The sequence below is a fragment of the Podarcis gaigeae genome (genome assembly GCF_964106915.1).
Source record: "Podarcis gaigeae genome assembly, chromosome: 15".
NCBI classification, from domain to species: Eukaryota; Metazoa; Chordata; class Lepidosauria; order Squamata; family Lacertidae; genus Podarcis; species Podarcis gaigeae.
In genome coordinates, this window is record NC_139692.1 from 498,173 (window position 1) to 517,990 (window position 19,818).

The 19,818-nt window shown below is 48.1% G+C and overlaps 1 protein-coding gene across 3 annotated transcripts in view; it reads right to left on the reverse strand.

The window, feature by feature from the left end:
* Nucleotides 1-19,818, reverse strand: part of LOC310832075 (disintegrin and metalloproteinase domain-containing protein 2-like) — a 74,570-nt gene that overhangs the window by 37,347 nt on the left and 17,405 nt on the right. For 2 of the 3 annotated variants that reach the window (XM_083713565.1, XM_083713567.1), the window contains exons 12-14: nt 4,333-4,513; nt 2,471-2,566; nt 736-934 (exon numbers count right to left, since the gene is read on the reverse strand). In XM_083713565.1, the coding sequence (XP_083569691.1) occupies nt 736-934; nt 2,471-2,566; nt 4,333-4,513 (476 nt within the window). The remainder of the gene's footprint in view (nt 1-735; nt 935-2,470; nt 2,567-4,332; nt 4,514-19,818) is intronic. The other variant, XM_083713566.1, reaches the window with a different exon arrangement.

Below are 19,818 nucleotides of genomic sequence, written 5' to 3' on the forward strand. Positions count from 1 at the left end.
TCCATCCTATTCTTTAGCAGCAGTGGCAGCAGCAACAACGAAAGGTTTCCAGAATGGCACAGAAATATCATTGATAAGATGGTTCCTGCTCTCAGGCTTACAAACTAAAAGACAAAAGGGATTGTGAGGGAAGTGGAGGGGAAGAAAGCTCAGGTACTAGTTCTTGGAACTTACGACATTCTTCTAATGATTACCGTATTTTTCCGTGTATAAGACTAGGTTTTTCCCCTTTTAAAAAATGTCAAAAATTAGGGGGCATCTTATACTCTGGGCCATCTCCCCCCATTTTCTTAAATCTGAGTCCCCAAAAATATACATGGGGGCGTCTTATACATGGCGCCGTCTTATAGATGGAAAAATACGGTAGCTAGAATGGAATGATTCAGTGGGGAGGAACCAAACCTGTTGGGTCTTTCAGATAAGCAGACAGAGAGGCCCCACAATCCCATTGCTCTCTTTCCTGAGGCTGCAGATTGGGGACATAATGCTCTGTAATGGCCTGTCAGACACCTCAGAACACTCTTTGCTACCCCTGCCAGTCCCTGAAAAGGGATGCATGAGTAATGTACACAGCCACTTCAAGGAGACTGCTGCATCTCTTGAAATCTGCCAGATTAAAAATCAAAATCTTCTAGTCTGAATACTGGGTGAGGTGTGGGGAATGAAGGACAGAGAAGGAAAGAGAGAAGGGCTGTTCAGAAAGGAGAGATGAGAGAAAGAACTGCTTTTAGTTACCTTTTCCAAATACTTTGCGGCACCACAAATCTGCACTTTGGCATGTTCCTTCCATGCAAATCCCTGTCTCCCCCTCACAATTCTGTCCATCCTGGACATAAAAATTCTCTGTGCACTCAGCAGAGGTACCATTGCAGTACTCCTTCAGATCACAGTATTCATCTTTAGTGCCTCTGCATAATGTGCCTTTTGCTTTCAACTGGCAGGAAGAAAAGAGAAAGGAAAGCTCTGAGTTGCATTTCAGGCCTCTGAGACATTCATTTTTGCAGGCAATTTGGCACATACTTAGATCTCAAGTATGTGGATGCTACCTTCTCCTTGATAATGTGTGGCCAAGACTGGGGGGGGGGGGGATCCTGCCATCACATCAGCATTGTTTCCAGCACTCTGTGAAGTGGTGCAGGGGTGGGAAACAGGGTTGTTTTTGTTGTTTCTGCTAATAATTGTAATTGCAATAGTATTTATGCAATAGACATGTAATAGACAATAGTAATTGTCAGCTGCTCAGTGAAAGCACACAAAACGTTTCCTTGCAACTTAGAACAGTTCTCAAGAGCATAAGCACAGGTAAAGGAACACATTAAAACAAAAGCATGCAATTTTGTAAAATCCACAAAACAATCCCTAGAAATAGCAGCAAGCAGTTCAAAAGCATGCAGTGCAAGTAGATAAATAGGTACCGCTCCGGCAGGAAAGTAAATGGTGTTTCCGTGTGCTGATCTGGTTTTGGTGTTCCATTGCACCAGAAGCAGCTTAGTCATGCTGGCCACATGACCCAGAAAAACTGTCTGTGGACAAACACCGGCTCCCTCAGCCAGTAAAGCGAGATGAGCGCTGCATCCCCAGAGTCGTTCGTGACTGGACTTAATTGTCAGGGGTCCTTTACCTTTATATTTGGCTAATGAAATAGTGTCACATCCCAGCTTCACATTCATGTGACCAAGGAGAAGGGAGTCCAGCCTGCTCCCTAATGATGGACTGTTTAAGCCTACTGTTCTTTCAAACATGTTTTGTTCACACCCTTAAAATACATAACACAGATTTGTATGAATAACAATACCCACTGAATAGACTGAAATTACATAAAACAAGAAATCTGATCCCTTCCATACATCAATAGTATGACCATCTCGCTGTATTACAACTCCATCAAAGAAACAATCCACCTGGGTGATTCCACGTTCTAGCATTATGAAAGAGAAACTCTCTATCCACTGTCTCCATATATTCTGCATCTTAACCATGGATCCTATTCCTCAGCAAAGGCCCTCTGGAGGCTGCTTGTGGGCTTTATATATCTCATTGGTTTCCTTCAGATTTCTTGAACTTGCCTCCATATTCAAAATTTGCTCTGCATCCCTCACCATCCTACAATCCTGCTTTGGGGAATAGCTTGAACACAAAAGGTCTCAGGTTCAATCCTCAGTATCTCCAGGTAGGGCTGAGGCTGTCCCCTGTCTGAAACCCTGGAGAGTGCCTGCCGGTCACTGAAGACAAGATTGAGCTAAATGGGCCAATAATTACATAAACTTTGCTGTCTTTCATTCCAATGCAAAAGAAACAAAACACAAACAGTGGGGAGGAGGTGTAAACAGTTTTGTGAATCAAAAGCAACAGTAACAGTGAACATTGGACTGATTTCCATTCTGGACACGGGACAAACAAGTGAACATGGATGATTCTGTCAGAATTCTCTGGCATCTCTAAGAGGGCATGAGGCTTGAGGCTAGCTTACCCTGCAATACCTCGACCAGCAACAATCACCATGGGCACAGGCTTTCCCTCTTTTCAACAGACAATTTGGCTCACAGCATGGATTGCTTTCACATTCCTGGAAGGGGGAAAATGGGATAGCAGGAGTCAGGAACCTATAGACACATTGCAGTCCACTTTGAGAGAAATGTTGGAAGGGCCAGGTGATCAACTCCAGTACTTGGAAGGGCCAGGTGATCAACTCCAGTACTTGGAAGGGCCAGGTGATCAACTCCATTACTCTACCTCACCCCACTATGCAAACTCAACTCACACAAAGGAAGCATCCCAGCTGGTGGTGACCTGTGACAGGGCCTTATTGGTGGCGGCTCCCCATTTGTGTAACGTCCTCCCTAATGGGGTGTCAATCTCCTTCATCATCAGCTTTTAGGAATTTTTTTAAAATACTCCTGTTTCAATTTGGGCATTTGATGGCTGAAAGACCTGTCCCTGGCAACCCCAAAATTTTCAGCAATTATCAGCAGGCATTTTAAGTAAGCTTTCTGTTTTATCCACTGTATCTGGCAATCTGATTAAGTGGTACAAAAAACGCCAAAATAAATATAAATAACACTGACAGTCCCCAGGCCTTCCTTCTGGCTTGCATAACATCTGAAAAGGGAGGAAGAAGAGAAAGACACACAGCACACAATACTTCCTGGACACGGGGGACTGTGCAAACCACACACACAGCCTTCCCTGGGGTGAGATTTCAAGATCCATCCAGGAAGGGAACATTCCTTTTGCCAATGGGTTCCACAAACACTAGTAGGCAGCAGCAGCTTCCAGAGGCTTCCAATCCCAGGAAAGGGACAGAGGAGGTAGCTTGAGCCCCACCAGAATGTTTGGAGTTCCAAGGCAAAGTTCAGATAGACTTTATTATTATCATTCAGAAATCACCTTTTACATACATGTCTTGAGGTGGTAACAGACATATAAAAACAGCTAAAATAGTTTTTTGAACAGTACAAAAAACAGTCATACATAGGTTTTAAAGTAATACAAACTGAACACCTAAGGCAGAGACCTTTTCAGGCAGCTGGAAAAGTGTGGAAGTTAGGAAGGCCAAGTTGTTTTGTGCAAATTGCCTCTCTCACCAGCATTCCCCTTGTGACCTAAAAGTGTACATGGTCTTTTGCTGCCCTTTCTTAGCATCTGAGCTATGTTCTCCCTGGGTTGGGTTTATCTATCGACTGTGTTGCATTGCAATTAAGTGCTAAACTGCACAGCATCCTATGTCGTGGCTGTCAATGTGTCAGTGTGGGACCAGTTATTTTTTTCCTTCTCCCACTGAAGGGGAACTGTGTCTGCATGGGTGTAGTTGCGGGGGGGGGGGGGCTATGCCCATGTGGGTCTGGATGGGAAACAGCCTAGGAACTGTCTTGGTTTTCATGATGAAAGAAAGGCAGGGTATAAATAAACTGAGTGACAAGTTAACTGTATTTAAAACATTTATTTTTCATGTTTCATTTATTTATTACATTTGTTTTCTCAACCTTCCACCAAAGGATTCCAGCATGGCAAACATGTCAATGCTAAAACAATACTATTAGAACTTTTTTAAAAAACCTTTAAAACTCTTAAAAGCAACAAGCAATTCTCAAAACTAATGACTTCTAGGCTGCTAAGGACAGATATTTCAGCGATCAAATGTCTGGGTGAACAGGAGGAATGTTTTAAAATTTCTCCTAAAAGTTAATAACGAGGGAGATTGAGGCCCTCACTAAGAGTGCATTCCGCAAACAGGGGAACACCACTGAGAAGGCACAGATGTGGCTTATTTAAGTCACCGTTAGCTCGCTCTCCTTTATTTGCTCTTCTTTCTGGCTTCTTTTTCTAACAAACCTTTGCTGTGCCACAGTCACACTGCTCCCCGTCTTCCACCACTTTGTTTCCACAGTAGGGGGCTCTGTACATGAGATCCATGCGTGGCTTGTTCAAGAGGCACTGCGATGCTCCAGACTCCAGAAAATTCCGGAAATCTTTTATACTGCAGCTGCTGAAGGACTTGATGCCGCTGGCCTGCCTGTGGGCAATAGGCAGTAGAGAAAAGCTTCCATAGCACAGAAAATCATGCCAAAGGTGGTATGATGTTGTGGGGAAGACAAAGACACCCAGATTTATGCATTTTCTACCTCCAGGCTGATTTGCCCAATGAGGAACCCCTTGAGCTGGTCCAATACATTTTGGCACCTGAGGTGAACCACAAACTGGTGCTCCGCTCCCCGCCAGGGAAGAAAGTGAGAGTGAAGATTTGCATCAGGAATAAGTGTGAATAAATATCTACATCACAACCAGTTGCTCCTGGGGATCCTGCCACCTGAGGCAGTTGCCTCACCTTGCCTCAAGGGTGCCTTATCTATTAAAAAGTTTGTGCAGCGAAATGAACAGTGTCTTTTATTAGAATACCCAGCAGAAAGTGACTTTTAAAACAATGGATATAAGGTTGAAACCATGGGCGAAGCTATAGTCTCTATGTGTCAGTGTAAAACAGTTTCCTTTTTCCTGTAGAACTGTGTGTAAGGAAAATCAGCAAAAAGTGGATTAGACTCAACTGGGAGTTGAAATACTATTTTTCTTTTTGCTTTGTTTCTGGTAATACATTGCCCTGTTTGGTGGAGGTAACTCCACTTCCCCCATTTCCCAGCGATTGGGGTGAAAATTGGATTAGGCGTAGAAGAACTGAAGATAATATTTTGTATATTTCCTGTTTGATAGATTGGATTGCTTTTGCCGTTTTTACATTTTCCTTATATTTACCAGTATTGTTCAACTGAATCTACCCCCCTTGTGGATTACAATTAACATCCAGGACTTTGGTCAGGAAAACAAAATTGTTTTGAGAACAGGCTTCCTTATCTACTGCAGGCAGACTGAGAAGTTAAAAAGAGCAGATGAGGGGGAAGGGGAAGAAGAGAAAGAATAGGGAAGCCACCTAGTAGTTAGAAGGAGCTATTACACAGACCTGATTCTATTTTTGGAATACCTCCTCTATACCTAGCTACCTCATCCATTAGACATAGGGAGGGGAGATAGGAGGTGAAGTATTGAGGTTGGAAGAAATGACACAGGACAATAATAATAAAGGAAATAAGAATAAAAAAATATGGCAGCAAATAAACCACTGTCTGGAGCAGGAAGCTCAACAACTACACCAACTCTGGATCCATTTCAGTCCAGCTTTCGCCCTGGTTATGAGACCAAAACGGCTTGGGTCGCCCTAAGAGATGATCTCCACAGGCAGCTGGATTGAGGTGGGTCAGAACTGCTGATTCCTTTAGACCTGTCAGCAGCCTTCAACATTGTCGATCATGAACTTTTGGACCACCACCTTGCCGACGTGGGGATTCAGGGCACAGTCAGACAATGACTGTGCTCCTTTATCTCAGGTTGGGGACAGAGGGTGGCTCTAGGGAGGGAGTTGTTGCCGCGGCACTCCTTGGTGTGTGGAGTCCCGCAGGGCGCAATCCTTTCCCCGATGCTTTTCAATATCTTTATGTGCCCCCTTTGCCCAGATTGTCCAGAGCTTTGGGCTGGGTTGTCATCAATATGCTGATGACACCCAGCTTTATCTGTTGATGGACGGCCGCCCTGACTCGGCCCCGGACACACTGACCAGATGCTTGGAAGCTGTGGCTGGATGGCTGCGTGGGAACCGGTTGAAATTAAATCCTTCAAAGACAGAGCTCCTCTGCCTGGGTCGGGACGGCATGGGGTTGAGGGGCCAACTCCCATCTCTTGCAGGGGCTCAATCAGTGCCAGCGCCTTCTGTCAAGAGCTTGGGTGTAACCTTCGACACCTCCCTTTCCATGGAGGCGCAGGTTGCAGCCACAGCAAAGGTGGCATTTTTTCATCTTCGCCGTATTAAGCAGTTGGTCCCTTACCTTTCTTGCCCTGATCTGGCCACAGTGATCCATGCGACGGTAACCTCCAGGCTTGATTATTGTAACTCGCTCTATGCAGGGCTGCCCTTGAAGCTGACCCAGAAACTCCAGCGGGTGCAGAATGCCGCGGCGAGGCTCCTTAAGGGGTCCTTGCCATGGGATCACATTCATCCAGTGCTTTACCAACTGCACTGGCTCCTGGTGGAGTACAGGGTCAGGTTTAAGGCGCTGGTTTTGACCTTTAAAGGCCTATGCGGCCTAGGACCTACGTACCTACGGGACCGCCTCTCCTGGTATGCCCTGCGGAGGACCTTAAGGTCCACAAATGACAACATTTTGGAGGTCCCAAGTCGCAAGGTGGTTAGATTGGTCTCAACTAGGGCCAGGGCCTTTTCAGTACTGGCCCCGACTCAGTGGAATGCTCTGTCACAAAAGACTAGGGCCCTACGGGACTTGACATCTTTCTGCAGGGCCTGCAAGACAGAGCTGATCCGCCTGGCCTTTGGTTTGGACTCAGTCTGACACTTATGTTTCCCTCCCCTTATGGTTTTGATCTATGGGTTATTATTAAAATGAGGCTGCATTTTAAATTGTATTTTTAACCTCTATTTTAAATTGTATTTTCCCTATTATGTTTTTATTGTAATTTTACTGGTGTTAGCTGCCCTGAGGCTGACTCTGGCCAGAGAGGGCGGGGTATAAATAAATTATTATTATTATTATTATTATTATTATTATTATTATTAACTCAAGGAAGAAGAGGATCTGCTCAGGATACAGGTTGTAAGACTGAAATTGCAGGTTTAATTTTAGATCTGAAGAAGGACATTAGGAAACAAACTAAGGCTCTTAAGACTAAAATGGATGGAAATATGGAGGACATATCTGTACAGATAAAAGAACTGTCAACAAAAACAACAGTTTTGGAAAAATCAGTACAGGACTTAAACAAAAAAAACACAAGTCTTGAGGATACGTCTTAAAATATAAAGGGAAAAAGTACAGATGCAGAGACCCGGCAGAAGCAGATAAGTTTTGGAGAAGATATCAAAAAGAATGAGGAGGGAAGAGACCTCAACCAGGGGAAGAATTGAAGGAGTGGTTGGAGGCTGTAGTGGAGGAAATAAAGATGAAAATAATGTACAAGAAGATTTAATTTGTATTTAATTTTTTTATAAATTAAAAAATTAAAGGAAGATGGAGCTGAAAATTTTAATGTGGAATGGAAACGGACTAAATGATAAAAAGAAAAAAAAACACAGAATATATGTTAAATAAAAAAAATTGGATATAATATGTATGCAAGAGATGTGGCGAATAAGAGTGATAGTTGTTCAGGGAAGAGTGATAGTTGTTCAGGTGATGTCCCAAGGAGGAAAAATGGTGATTGTGGGAATCTATGCACCAAATGAGAGAAAATTAGAATTTTATAGAAGAGAAAATGAGTTTATGGACCAAAAAATGATTTTGCTGGGAAATTTGAATGGGGTGGTCTCACCATATATGGACAGAATAAAAAAGAAAATTAATTCTAAGGAACTACCTGTTACTTTCTTCTAACTAACCAAGGTTGAGAATTTTAATTGACAGGTGTTTGGAGATTCAAACATCCATTAGGCAGCGAGTATACAAATTTCTTAAAACCCAATTAATCTGCAGGCCATATCGACTCGATTCAGACAGTAAATGACCTTCTGTTAAAGAACAAATAAATAATAATAATAATAAATTTTATTTATATCCCGCCCTCCCCAGCTGAAGCAGGGCTCGGGGCGGCTAACAACAATAAAATAGTACAACATTCTAAAATCATTTCATTATAAAATTAATTCAAATCAAATTGATGGCAACCATTGGGCTAGAGTTCTGTGAAGATTGGCAATACCAATGAGACAGAAACATGGAAGGTGCCTAAAGAAGCCAGGGTGGCTATCTAAAGAACTTTTAACTGAGTTAAGATTAAAAAAGGATGTGTACAAAAAATGGAAAGGGGGGGGAAACCACCAAAGAGGAATTCAAACAAATAGCCAGCACGTGTAGACACAAAGTCAGAAAAGCTAAAGCACAGAATGAACTCAGGCTTGCTAGAGAGGTTAAAAGCAACAAAAAAGGCTTTATGGGTATGTTCGTAGCAAAAGGAAGAACAAAGAAACAGTGGGGTCACTCAGAGGAGAAGATGGTGAAATGCAAACAGGGGACACAGAAAGGGCTGAACTCCTCAATGCCTTTTTTGCCTCAGTCTTCTCCGATAAACAGTGTATCTGAAGAAGTGTGCATGCACACGAAAGCTCATACCAAGAACTGACTTAGTTGGTCTTTAAGGTGCTACTGGAAGGATTTTTTTTTTGTTTCTCCGATAAAGAAAACAATGCCCGACCTGAAGAATTTGGAGCAAATGATTCAACAGAGGAAACACAGCCCAGAATAACTAAGGAGATAGTACAAGAATACTTGGCTAGCTTAGATGTATTCAAGTCTCCAGGGCCAGATGAACTGCATCCAAAGAGTATTAAAAGAACTGGCAGATGTGATCTCAGAACCACTGGCAGTCATCTTTGAGAATTCCTGGAGAACAGGCAAAGTCCCGGCAGACTGGAGGAGGGCAAATGTTGTCCCTATTTTGAAAAAGGGGAAAAGAGAGGACCCAAATAATTACCGCCCAGTCAGTCTGACATCATTACCAGGGAAGATTCTGGAGCAGATCATTAAGCAAACAGTCTGTGAGCACCTAGAAAGGACTGCTGTGATCACCAATAGTCAGCATGGATTTCTGAAAAATAAGTCATTTCAGACGAACCTGATCTCGTTTTTTGACAGAATTACAAGCCTGGTAGATGAAGGGAACGCAGTGGATGTAGCCTACCTTGATTTCAGCAAGGCATCTGACAAGGTGCCCCATAATATTCTTGTAAAGAAGCTGGTAAAATGCGGTCTTGACTATGCTACCACTCAGTGGATTTGTAACTGGCTGACTGACCGAACCCAAAGGGTGCTCATCAATGGTTCCTCTGCATCCTTGAGAAGAGTGACTAGTGGGGTGCCACAGGGTTCTGTCTTGGGCCCGGTCTTATTCAACATCTTTATCAACGACTTGGATGATGGACTCAAGGGCATCCTGATCAAATTTGCAGATGACACCAAACTGGGAGGGGTGGCTAACACCCCAGAGGACAGGCTCACATTTCAAAATGACCTTGACAGATTAGAGAACTGGGCCAAAACAAACAAGATGAATTTTAACAGGGGGAAGTAATAGTGTCACTGTATTCTGCTCTGGTCAGACCTCACCTGGAGTACTGTGTCCAGTTCTGGGCACCACAGTTCAAGAAGGACACTGACAAACTGGAACGTGTCCAGAGGAGGGCAACCAAAATGGGCAAAGGCCTGGAAACGATGCCTTATGAGGAACGGCTAAGGGAGCTGGGCATGTTTAGCCTGGAGAAGAGGAGGTTAAGGGGTGATATGATAGCCATGTTCAAATATATAAAAGGATGTCACATAGAGGAGGGAGAAAGGTTGTTTTCTGCTGCTCCAGAGAAGCGGACACGGAGCAATGGATCCAAACTACAAGAAAGAAGATTCCATCTAAACATTAGGAAGAACTTCCTGACAGTAAGAGCTGTTCGACAGTGGAATTTGCTGCCAAGGAGTATGGTTGAGTCTCCTTCTTTGGAGGTCTTTAAGCAGAGGCTTGACAACCATATGTCAGGACTGCTCTGATGGTGTTTCCTGCTTGGCAGGGGGTTGGACTCGATGGCCCTTGTGGTCTCTTCCAACTCTATGATTCTATGATTCTACGTAACCATCCAGCCACAGCTTCCAAACATCTGATCAGTGTGTCTGGGGCCGAGTCAGGATGGCCATCCATCAACAGATAGAGTTGGGTGTCATCAGCATACTGATGGCAACCCAGCCCAAGCTGGGCGAGGGGGCGCATAAAGTTGTTGAAAAACATTGGGGAGAGTATCGCACCCTGAGGCACTCCACACACCAAGGAGTGACACGATGACAGTTACCCCCCAAGCGCCATCCTCTGTCCCCGACCAGAGAGAAACAAGCGCAGCCATTGAAGGACTGTGCCCTGGATCCCCACGTCGGCAAGGCAGTGGTCCAGGAGTTCGTGATCGACCATGTCGAAGGCTGCTGACAGGTCTAGAAGAATCAGCAGCCCCGACCCGCCACGATCCAGCTGCCTGCAGAGATCATCTGTTAAGGCAACCAGCGCCATCTTGGTCCCATGACCAGCGCGGAAGCCGGACTGGAATGGATCCAGAGCCGATGTTTCATCCAGAAACCCACCAAGCTGTTCAGCAACCGCTCTTTCAATCACCTTACTCAGGAATGGAAGATTTGAAACTGGGCGGTAATTTCATAGATTTAAGGGATCTAATGATGTTTTCTTTAAGAGCGGGCGCACCACTGCCTCCTTCAGTTTCCCTGGGAATGTCCTGGTGCCAAGGGACAAATTGATTATATCCCCTAGGGGGGCCTGCACCTCGTCTGGGCATGCTCTAATCAGCCAAGACGGGCACGGGTCAAGAGGACAGGTGGTGGGCTTTCCAGATCGGAGGAGTCTGTCCACATCAGCTGGGGATATCCGGTCAAAGTGGTCCATTACTGGACCTGAGGACAGTTGAGGGGCCTCCAGTTCCAGGCTGTTATCTCTGCTAGCACCCACCAATCACCCTGACAGATAAGATTTTGTGGATGTTTAAAATTATTTTTTTTAAATGATGAATTTTGGGCAATCCTTTCTTAGAAGCTAAATAGAAGCAATTTATTCAGACCAACAGGCAAAGTTAATAGTAAATAATGTAGTAACAGAAATATGTAACAGAAATATGAAAGGAACAAGGCAGAGTTGTTCCCTGTCCCCATTGTTGTTTATTCGGGTACTGGAGACATTGGTGAGGAACATAAAAGCAGACAAAAATATTAAAGGTATTACAGTGAGACACAGATCATACAAACTTAAGGCGTTTGCGGATGACCTGGTAATGGTAGAAAACCCCTTGGGAAATATACCAGGGGTATTGGATAAGATTAACCAATTTGGCTAAGTCACAGGTTTCAAATTTAATAAAAATAAAACTAAATTTCTGGTAAAAAATATGACGGAACAGAAGAAAACGAACTGAGAAAGCTAACAGAGTTGGGGATGGATATTAAGGTGAAATATTTAGGGGTGTGGTTGACAACAAAGAATATAAACATTTTTAAAGATAACTATATAAAAGTTTGGAATGACATAAAAAGAAATATGGAAATATGGGGAAGAAAGAAATTATCATCATGGGGAAGAATATTGCCAAGAATGTTATTTCTATTTCAATCTATACCGAAAATCAATGGAACAGACTCTTCAAACAATGGCAATATATCCAAATTTATTTGGCAGGGGAAGAAACTTAGGATTAAGTATAAATTATAAATTATTAACAGATGCTAAAGAAAGAGGTGGATTCGCCCTACTGGATTTAAAATTATATTGTGAGGTGTTCCACCTTTGTTGGCTATGAGAATAGATGACATTGAGGAATCCAGATATCTTAGATCTGAAAGGTCATGATAATAGATTTGGGTGGCATGCATATCTTTGGTATGGAAAAGCTAAAGTTCACAGGAGATTTCTAAACCATATTATTAGAAAATCAATTTATGTAGTTTGGGGAAAATATAATAATTTATTAGAGAACAAAACCCCATGGTGGCTGTCGCCATTAGAAGTGTTGTCAGTTAAAAAAAAAGGAAAAATAATAGGCAACATTTAGAGAGTTGTTAACTGAGGAGGAAAATCAGTTGAAAGTAAAAAAAAGTTTGAAGACATAAGACATCTGTTAACTGATTGACTCCAATACCATCAATTAAATGACATTTTTAGGTTGAATAAAGGAATGGATTTTGTTAAAGAATTTTTGAGATTGCAGAAAAAATTGTTGGAAAATAATGAAAAAGTTCTGTCAAAAATGTATAATTTGTTGCTGGAATGGGAAACAAAAGATGAGGAAGTAAAATCTGTAATGGTATACTGGCCAAAAACAGCTTCTGGTCTGTTTTCCACTCAGAATGGCAGCGCCATATGAGTTGTCCTCATAAAGGCAACTGGTTCGGGGCTGCTCTGGGCTGTGGGGGAGAGTGTTTTGGACTCAACACCCCCCAAAAAAAATCCCACAGAAGAGTGGGACTTTGAGGGGATCCGCGGAGTGAGGTAACAACCTCCCTACAACCTGCAGCTGTCTCCGGCAGCGAGCGGGCGGGCGGCGGGGGGGGGCACGGCTTGAGTCCGCTCAAGGAAACATCGCTGTCAGGGGTTCAGAAGGAGAGACACAGGAGGGGGAGCAAATGGAGAGTGAGGAGGAGGAGTACGAGGGGGGCGCAGGCAGTGACAGTGGCCAGAGTTATTCCACAAGCCTCTCTAGCGAATCGGAGGACTCACAGAAGGGAGCGCCGGTGGCCAGAGCAAGGGAGATTCCAAGGGAGAAACCTCAAGAGGGAGGGGCCAGCGGGGAGTCTCTGAACAGCAGCTGGAGATCAGGGCCAGCGTCTCCACCAGAGCGCAGTGGGGAGGGGGAGTCCCAGGAGTCGGGACCAGTGTCCTCACCACCAGAGGGAGGAGAGGAGTCAGGTTTGGCAACACCCACATCAGGAAGCGGGGAAACGGTCAGAAGGAAAGTCACCGGCTGGGCGCGCGCGCCAAGTTCAAATGTACAGGAGCGCGGCACAGCGGGGAGCCCGGGAAGGGAGCCAGGTCCTAAAGCCCGCCGGAGGGAGGGGCAAGACTCAGGAGGCTCCGCGTCAGAGGAGTCCAGGAAGGAGGGAACCCCAGAGGGCAGAAGGACCCAACGCAGGAAAGAGCAGCGCAAGAGGTGGAGCCGGGCTAGAATCTTAAACTGGTGTGGGTGGAGCAGTGAGTCAGAGGGGACTTAGCCGGTCTAGCGTTAAGACGTGGGCCTGCGCGCCCAGAGCTTGGAAATGGAAACTAAACTTCAATAAAGACTTTTGTATATAATATCCACTGGGCGTTGGTCCTCTGTGAGCTGGGACCTAGCGGCAGTCCTGACAGTAAGTCCCCTCTCGCCATTTTCACCAATTTTGCAACCTCGTGGAGTGCGGGAAAGCAGCGAGGGGTGAAGATTGGTGCTTCGCGAGCTCACGAAAAACAGGGAAATGACTACCGAAGAGAGGATAGCGAGTTTGCAAAACGCAGTGACGCAGTTGACTGCAGAAATTGCGGCTTCCAGAAAGAAAGAACAGGAAGCAGCTGCTGCCTGCCAGGATCTGCGAACCAGGTTAGAAGTGCTAAGTACACAGAGGCTACCAGCCACCAGACCAGAAGGGATTGGGCTGGGAAACAGAGGAGGGAGCCTGGTATCTCACTTCAATGGGGACCTGCAGGAGTATCCTAACTTCAGAGCAGATGTGATTTATGCATTGCAGCTGCTTGACAAAGACTTTAAAAATGAGGGAGAGAAAGTGGGATTTATTATTTCGCATTTGCGGGGGGAGGCAAAATCGTGGCTGCGCAATCTATGGAGAGACAAGGATCCAGCCCTCCAAAATGCGGCTGCCTTCATTAAAGTGATGGATGCGTGTTTTTTATCTGAGATTGATGTGGATATCGCTAGGAGGGAGATTCACGGACTAAGACAAGGTAAAGCCACTGTGAGGCAATATCATTCACGTTTTTTCGGATTGGTGAATGTACTAGCCTGGGAGAAAGAATGGCCTGTCGTCAGAGACCTGTTCTGGGAGGGGTTGAGCGGAGCTGTGAAAGATGAGATCGCAAGGGGGGGAAGACCCCAAACCACCAAGGAAGTGGTGGAACGGGCACTCTCCATTGGGGTTCGGTTGGAAGGACGCCCTTGGGGCAGGGAGGAAGGGCATTTGGGACGCACGCCAGCGAGAGGACTGCCTCCCTTCCCCAAGGAGGCGGCGCGCGCTCGATCCATGCCTCCGCTGGGAGGGGGAGAGGAGCCGATGGAGATAGGTGGTGCTAAGGCTCACTCCACAGTCGGAGCCCTAACTCCGGGAGCAGTCAAGATGAAGCCTCCTAGAGGAACCAGGAAGTGCTACATCTGCGACAGTGCTCAGCATATGGCAAAAGAGTGTCCCCAGCGGTTTCACAAGCATACTGCAGCCGCAGCGACAGTAACAGACGCAATTCAGCAGAGGGAGTCGCAGCAGGAAAACTCCACTGTCTGGCTGGAGATGGCGTCTCTGGGGACCAGCCAGACAAGTCAGTGAAGCAATCCCCAGGGATCTTACAGCCCACCGACCCCCTCCCACCCAAACCAGTAGTGCAGCTCACCGCATCCCTTCAGCTCCCCAATGGGCTACTTGTGGAAATTCCCATCACCGTCGACTCGGGGAGCAATGCAGATTTTATAGACATGCAGTTCCTCCAGCAACATGGCATAGCCCTTCTGCCAGCGGCGGTACCTCTGAAAGTCGTCACAGTGGACGGCAGGGAGCTACTGGGAGGGCAAGTGCTACAGCAGACGCCGCCAATGGTGATGCGCATTGGAAACCACCGTGAGGTCATCAGCTTCAACGTCACCCGCCTGTCAGACACGCCCATAGTGTTGGGAATGAGTTGGCTGGATAGGCACAGCCCGGCATTAGCTTGGTACCAGCGGCAACTGACCTTCGGCTCCTCTTACTGCGCAGAACACTGCATCCTGGCGGACTTGGAAGATGAGGGGCACGAGGATGGACCACAGTTGAACTTGGGCATGTTGCACGCGGTGCCTAACAAATACAAGGAGTTTTTGGAGGTCTTCTGCGAGAAAGAGGCGGATAAGCTGCCACCCCACAGACCTTACGACTGCAAGATCGACCTCCTGCCCGGGGCGACGCTCCCGACGGGGAAACTGTACTCCATGTCTGAGGATGAATTGCAAGAGCTCAGGGAGTTCATAGATCACAACCTAAAGCGGGGATTCATCCGGGAGTCCAAGGCGGCAGGAGGCAGTCCCGTGTTCTTTGTAAAGAAGCGGGACACGCCCCAAAAGAGGCTGGTCGTTGATTTCCGCTTCTTGAACCTCAAGACCAAGCCCTCAGCATTCCCTATGCCCAAGATCGATGACCTGCTGGCGACAGTGAGGAAGGGTCGCATCTTTACCAAGTTGGATCTGCGCGGAGCGTACAATCTCATTCGCGTACGGGAAGGCGACGAGTGGAAAACAACCATGTTTACGCCGCTGGGCACTTATGAATACAGAGTTATGCCTTTTGGATTAAAAAATGGTTCCCACTGCTTTCAAGCCTTCATGCATCATGTCTTGGCGGGTCTCCTCTACAAGAAGTGCGTCTGCTTCCTGGATGACATCCTAATCTTCTCGGAATCGCCGGAGGCTCACGAGAGAGATGTTAGGGAAGTTCTGCAGAGGCTGCGGGAGCACAGGCTGTACGCCAAGCTGGAGAAGTGCCAGTTCGACAAGACGGAGGTGGATTTCTTGGGCTACAAACTGTCCGACAAGGGACTGGCTATGGACGGTGCCAAGGTACGTGCAGTACTGGATTGGAAGAGCCCACGCAATAGGAAGGAAGTACAGAGGTTTGTCGGTTTTGCCAACTTTTATCGCAAGTTCATCAAGGGTTTCGCCATGCAGACAGCGGCCATCACCGACACCCTCAGTTCCAAGAAGAAGAGGTTCATCTGGACGGAGCAGGCAGAGCAGTCCTTTCAGAAGCTCAAGCAGCTCTTCGCTTCCGAAGAGAACCTACTGCACGTAAATCCCAGCAGGCCCATGAGAGTGGAGACGGACGCCTCAGACAGGGCCGTGGGAGCCGTTCTGTTGCAGCAAGACCACCAGGGGGACTGGAGGCCGTGCGCTTTCTACTCCAGAAAACTCAGCAAAGCGGAGCAGAACTACACCATTTGGGACAGGGAGTTGCTGGCCATACATGCAGCCTTCAAGGCGTGGCGGCACTTCCTCGTCGGAGCCAAGCACACGGTGCAGGTCCGCACAGACCATAAGAACTTGGAGTACTGGCGCACGGCGAGGTTCCTGAACCAGCGACACATCCGCTGGGCGGAGTTCTTTGCAGATTTCGACTTCAGAATTGAGTACATCCCAGGAAACAGCAACGTCTTGGCGGACGCGCTGTCCAGAAAACCGCAGTATCTGGAGGCGGAGGCACCGGCGGCGGCCAAGCACATTTTCACACCACAGGCGTGGGCATGCGCGTCAGCCACGGTGGACCTGGACGCGGTGCGCCGCGCGCTGCAAACGGACTCGTTCGCCCGAGCCAAGATGGAGGAGGTGTGCAGTGGCAAGGCGAGGGGCGACGAATTCCAAGTGCGAGACGGCCTGCTCCTACGCAAGGGAGTCCTCTACGTACCAGGAGACAGCCTCCGCGCGAAGGTCCTGCAACAGCTGCACGACGCGCCCAGCGCGGGGCACTTCGGCAAGGAGAAGACGGTGGACTTAGTAGCCAGAGACTTTTGGTGGCCTAAGATGCGGGGGGATGTCGCGGACTATGTCAATAGGTGCGACACCTGCCAAAGGGCTAAGCCTGTGCACCAGCCGCCGGCGGGCCTGTTGGAACCGCTACAGACACCGTTCGTACCGTGGGAGAGGGTAGCCCTGGACTTTGTCACAGATCTACCCAGCTCAAGGGGCAAGACGGCAGTGCTCGTGGTAGTGGACCTGTTCACCAAGATGGCCCACTTCATTCCGTGCGCTAAGGTGGCCACGGCCGAGCAGACCGCTAAGATGTTCATAGACCACGTGTTCAAGGTGCACGGCCTACCACGGTCTATTTTGTCCGACCGGGGGCGCCAGTTCATCTCCAACTTCTGGCAAAAGCTGATGGGATTCCTGAACGTCAAGGTCAGCCTGGCGTCGGCGAGACACCCGCAAACTAACGGGCAGGCGGAAAGGGTCAACGTCATCATGCAGCAGTACCTGAGATGCTACGCGAACCAGCAGCCATCGACCTGGGTGGACTATCTACCGTTGGCCGAGTTTGCCTACAACAACACGAAGCACGGGTCCACGGGGGTGACCCCATTTTTTGCCAACTACGGGAGGCATCCCAGAACCTTCCCGGGTCTGGACACAGTGCGGGAGGGGGAGCCACAGGGAGCAGAGGAAGTGGCAGCGGAGTTGCAGGAGATCCACGAGCAGCTCAGGAGGCAGTTAGAGTTGGCAAAACAGGCTTACAAAGTGCAGGCAGATCGACACAGGAGGGTTGGGGAGGACATCCAGGTGGGAGACTGGGTCTGGTTGGCAGCACAAGCAGTTCCAGCCAGATCGTTAGCCAAGAAGAAACTAGGGCACAAGCAGCTAGGGCCTTACCAAGTAGAGGCGCAGATCAACCCAGTGGCCTTCCGGTTGACACTCCCGGAGGGTTCCAGAATGCACCCGGTCTTTCATAGATCAGTGCTCACGCCCTACAGAGAGCCCCACAGGTTTCAAGCACCGGGGAAGGCGCCAGACCCGCTCAGAGAAGCGCCCAAGAAAGGGGGGTCGCCGAAAGGGGAGCCACTTAATGAAGCCACTGAGATTTTAGACTCAAGGTGGGGGGAGGACGGGATTGAATATCTTCTCGCCACGGAGGACACCCCGGCCAGCGCCAACAGGTGGGTGCCGGATTACGCAGTGGAAGAGCAGTTGCTCAAGGAAGAATTCCACACACTTTTCCCGCACAAGCCTATGCCGGCGGGCTTTTTCGAGGATTGTTTGTTCACACCCACACTCTCGGCCAGCACTTTCCGGGGTTTCTCGTCAGCTGAGGACTCGGCTCCGGGAGGCAGCTCTCCGGAGGGATCACTTTCAGGTTTTGGCACGGGGGGATCTTATTGGTGGGAGGACCAACCCGAAGTGGGCTGGCGCAGAGACATGCCGAAGGGGCCCTGGGAGGTGGACCCCCATCAAACAACAGGGGGAGGAGGGCTCTTGGGTGATTTGGGGTCGAGCGCAGATTTCGAGCACACCGCGCAGGAGATGGAAGCGGAGGAGGTCGTCGTCGACGAGCCCATGGGGGACTTCCCGGACTTATCTCGATGGTTGCAAGCCTCAGGGGACGAGCTGTATCCTGGACTCACCCCTACAACAATGGAGCACCCGGAACCCGCACCGGAAGAGGGGGAGGGGGGAAGGGGGGGCTTCGAGGGGGGGATGGATGTCAGGGGTTCAGAAGGAGAGACACAGGAGGGGGAGCAAATGGAGAGTGAGGAGGAGGAGTACGAGGGGGGCGCAGGCAGTGACAGTGGCCAGAGTTATTCCACAAGCCTCTCTAGCGAATCGGAGGACTCACAGAAGGGAGCGCCGGTGGCCAGAGCAAGGGAGATTCCAAGGGAGAAACCTCAAGAGGGAGGGGCCAGCGGGGAGTCCCTGAACAGCAGCTGGAGATCAGGGCCAGCGTCTCCACCAGAGCGCAGTGGGGAGGGGGAGTCCCAGGAGTCGGGACCAGTGTCCTCACCACCAGAGGGAGGAGAGGAGTCAGGTTTGGCAACACCCACATCAGGAAGCGGGGAAACGGTCAGAAGGAAAGTCACCGGCTGGGCGCGCGCGCCAAGTTCAAATGTACAGGAGCGCGGCACAGCGGGGAGCCCGGGAAGGGAGCCAGGTCCTAAAGCCCGCCGGAGGGAGGGGCAAGACTCAGGAGGCTCCGCGTCAGAGGAGTCCAGGAAGGAGGGAACCCCAGAGGGCAGAAGGACCCAACGCAGGAAAGAGCAGCGCAAGAGGTGGAGCCGGGCTAGAATCTTAAACTGGTGTGGGTGGAGCAGTGAGTCAGAGGGGACTTAGCCGGTCTAGCGTTAAGACGTGGGCCTGCGCGCCCAGAGCTTGGAAATGGAAACTAAACTTCAATAAAGACTTTTGTATATAATATCCACTGGGCGTTGGTCCTCTGTGAGCTGGGACCTAGCGGCAGTCCTGACAATCGCGCTTGGCAGCCAAAGTCTCAAGCCACCACCAAAGATAAACAGATCTTCCAAACAAGGTAACATTACAACAAGAAATTATAAAAGAAGATCTGGGATGCAATTAACAATTTGGGTGAAAACAAAAACTAAAAAGGAAGTCAGCTTCTGTTCTCTGAAGGTCAGTCTCTGCAGCGGAAATTTGTGAATGAGAAGAGCCTCCGGGAGGAATTTTAACCCTTTCAAACTGTAACTTAGAGATATTTTAAAGATCTCCCTTCTGCTGGAACTTGATTAATTTAACTGAACTTGAATTATTGAACTTTTGAGAAGGGGAAGTGCACAGCTATATTAAGGATAGTTTGAGTTTTTGAAAGTAAAAAAATCACCTTGGAATTCCACAATTGGAGCCGAAGCCAAGCAGGAGAACACTCAGCCAAACATGGGGGTACCCCAAGGGGGGCAGAGTGCCTGGAATAGCTGGAGTTTTAAAAGTGGAACTTTAATCAATTGGTGGAGACCAGGGTGCAGCATTTCTCTTTGATTATCTTTGTTGCTCATTTGGATTATAATGAT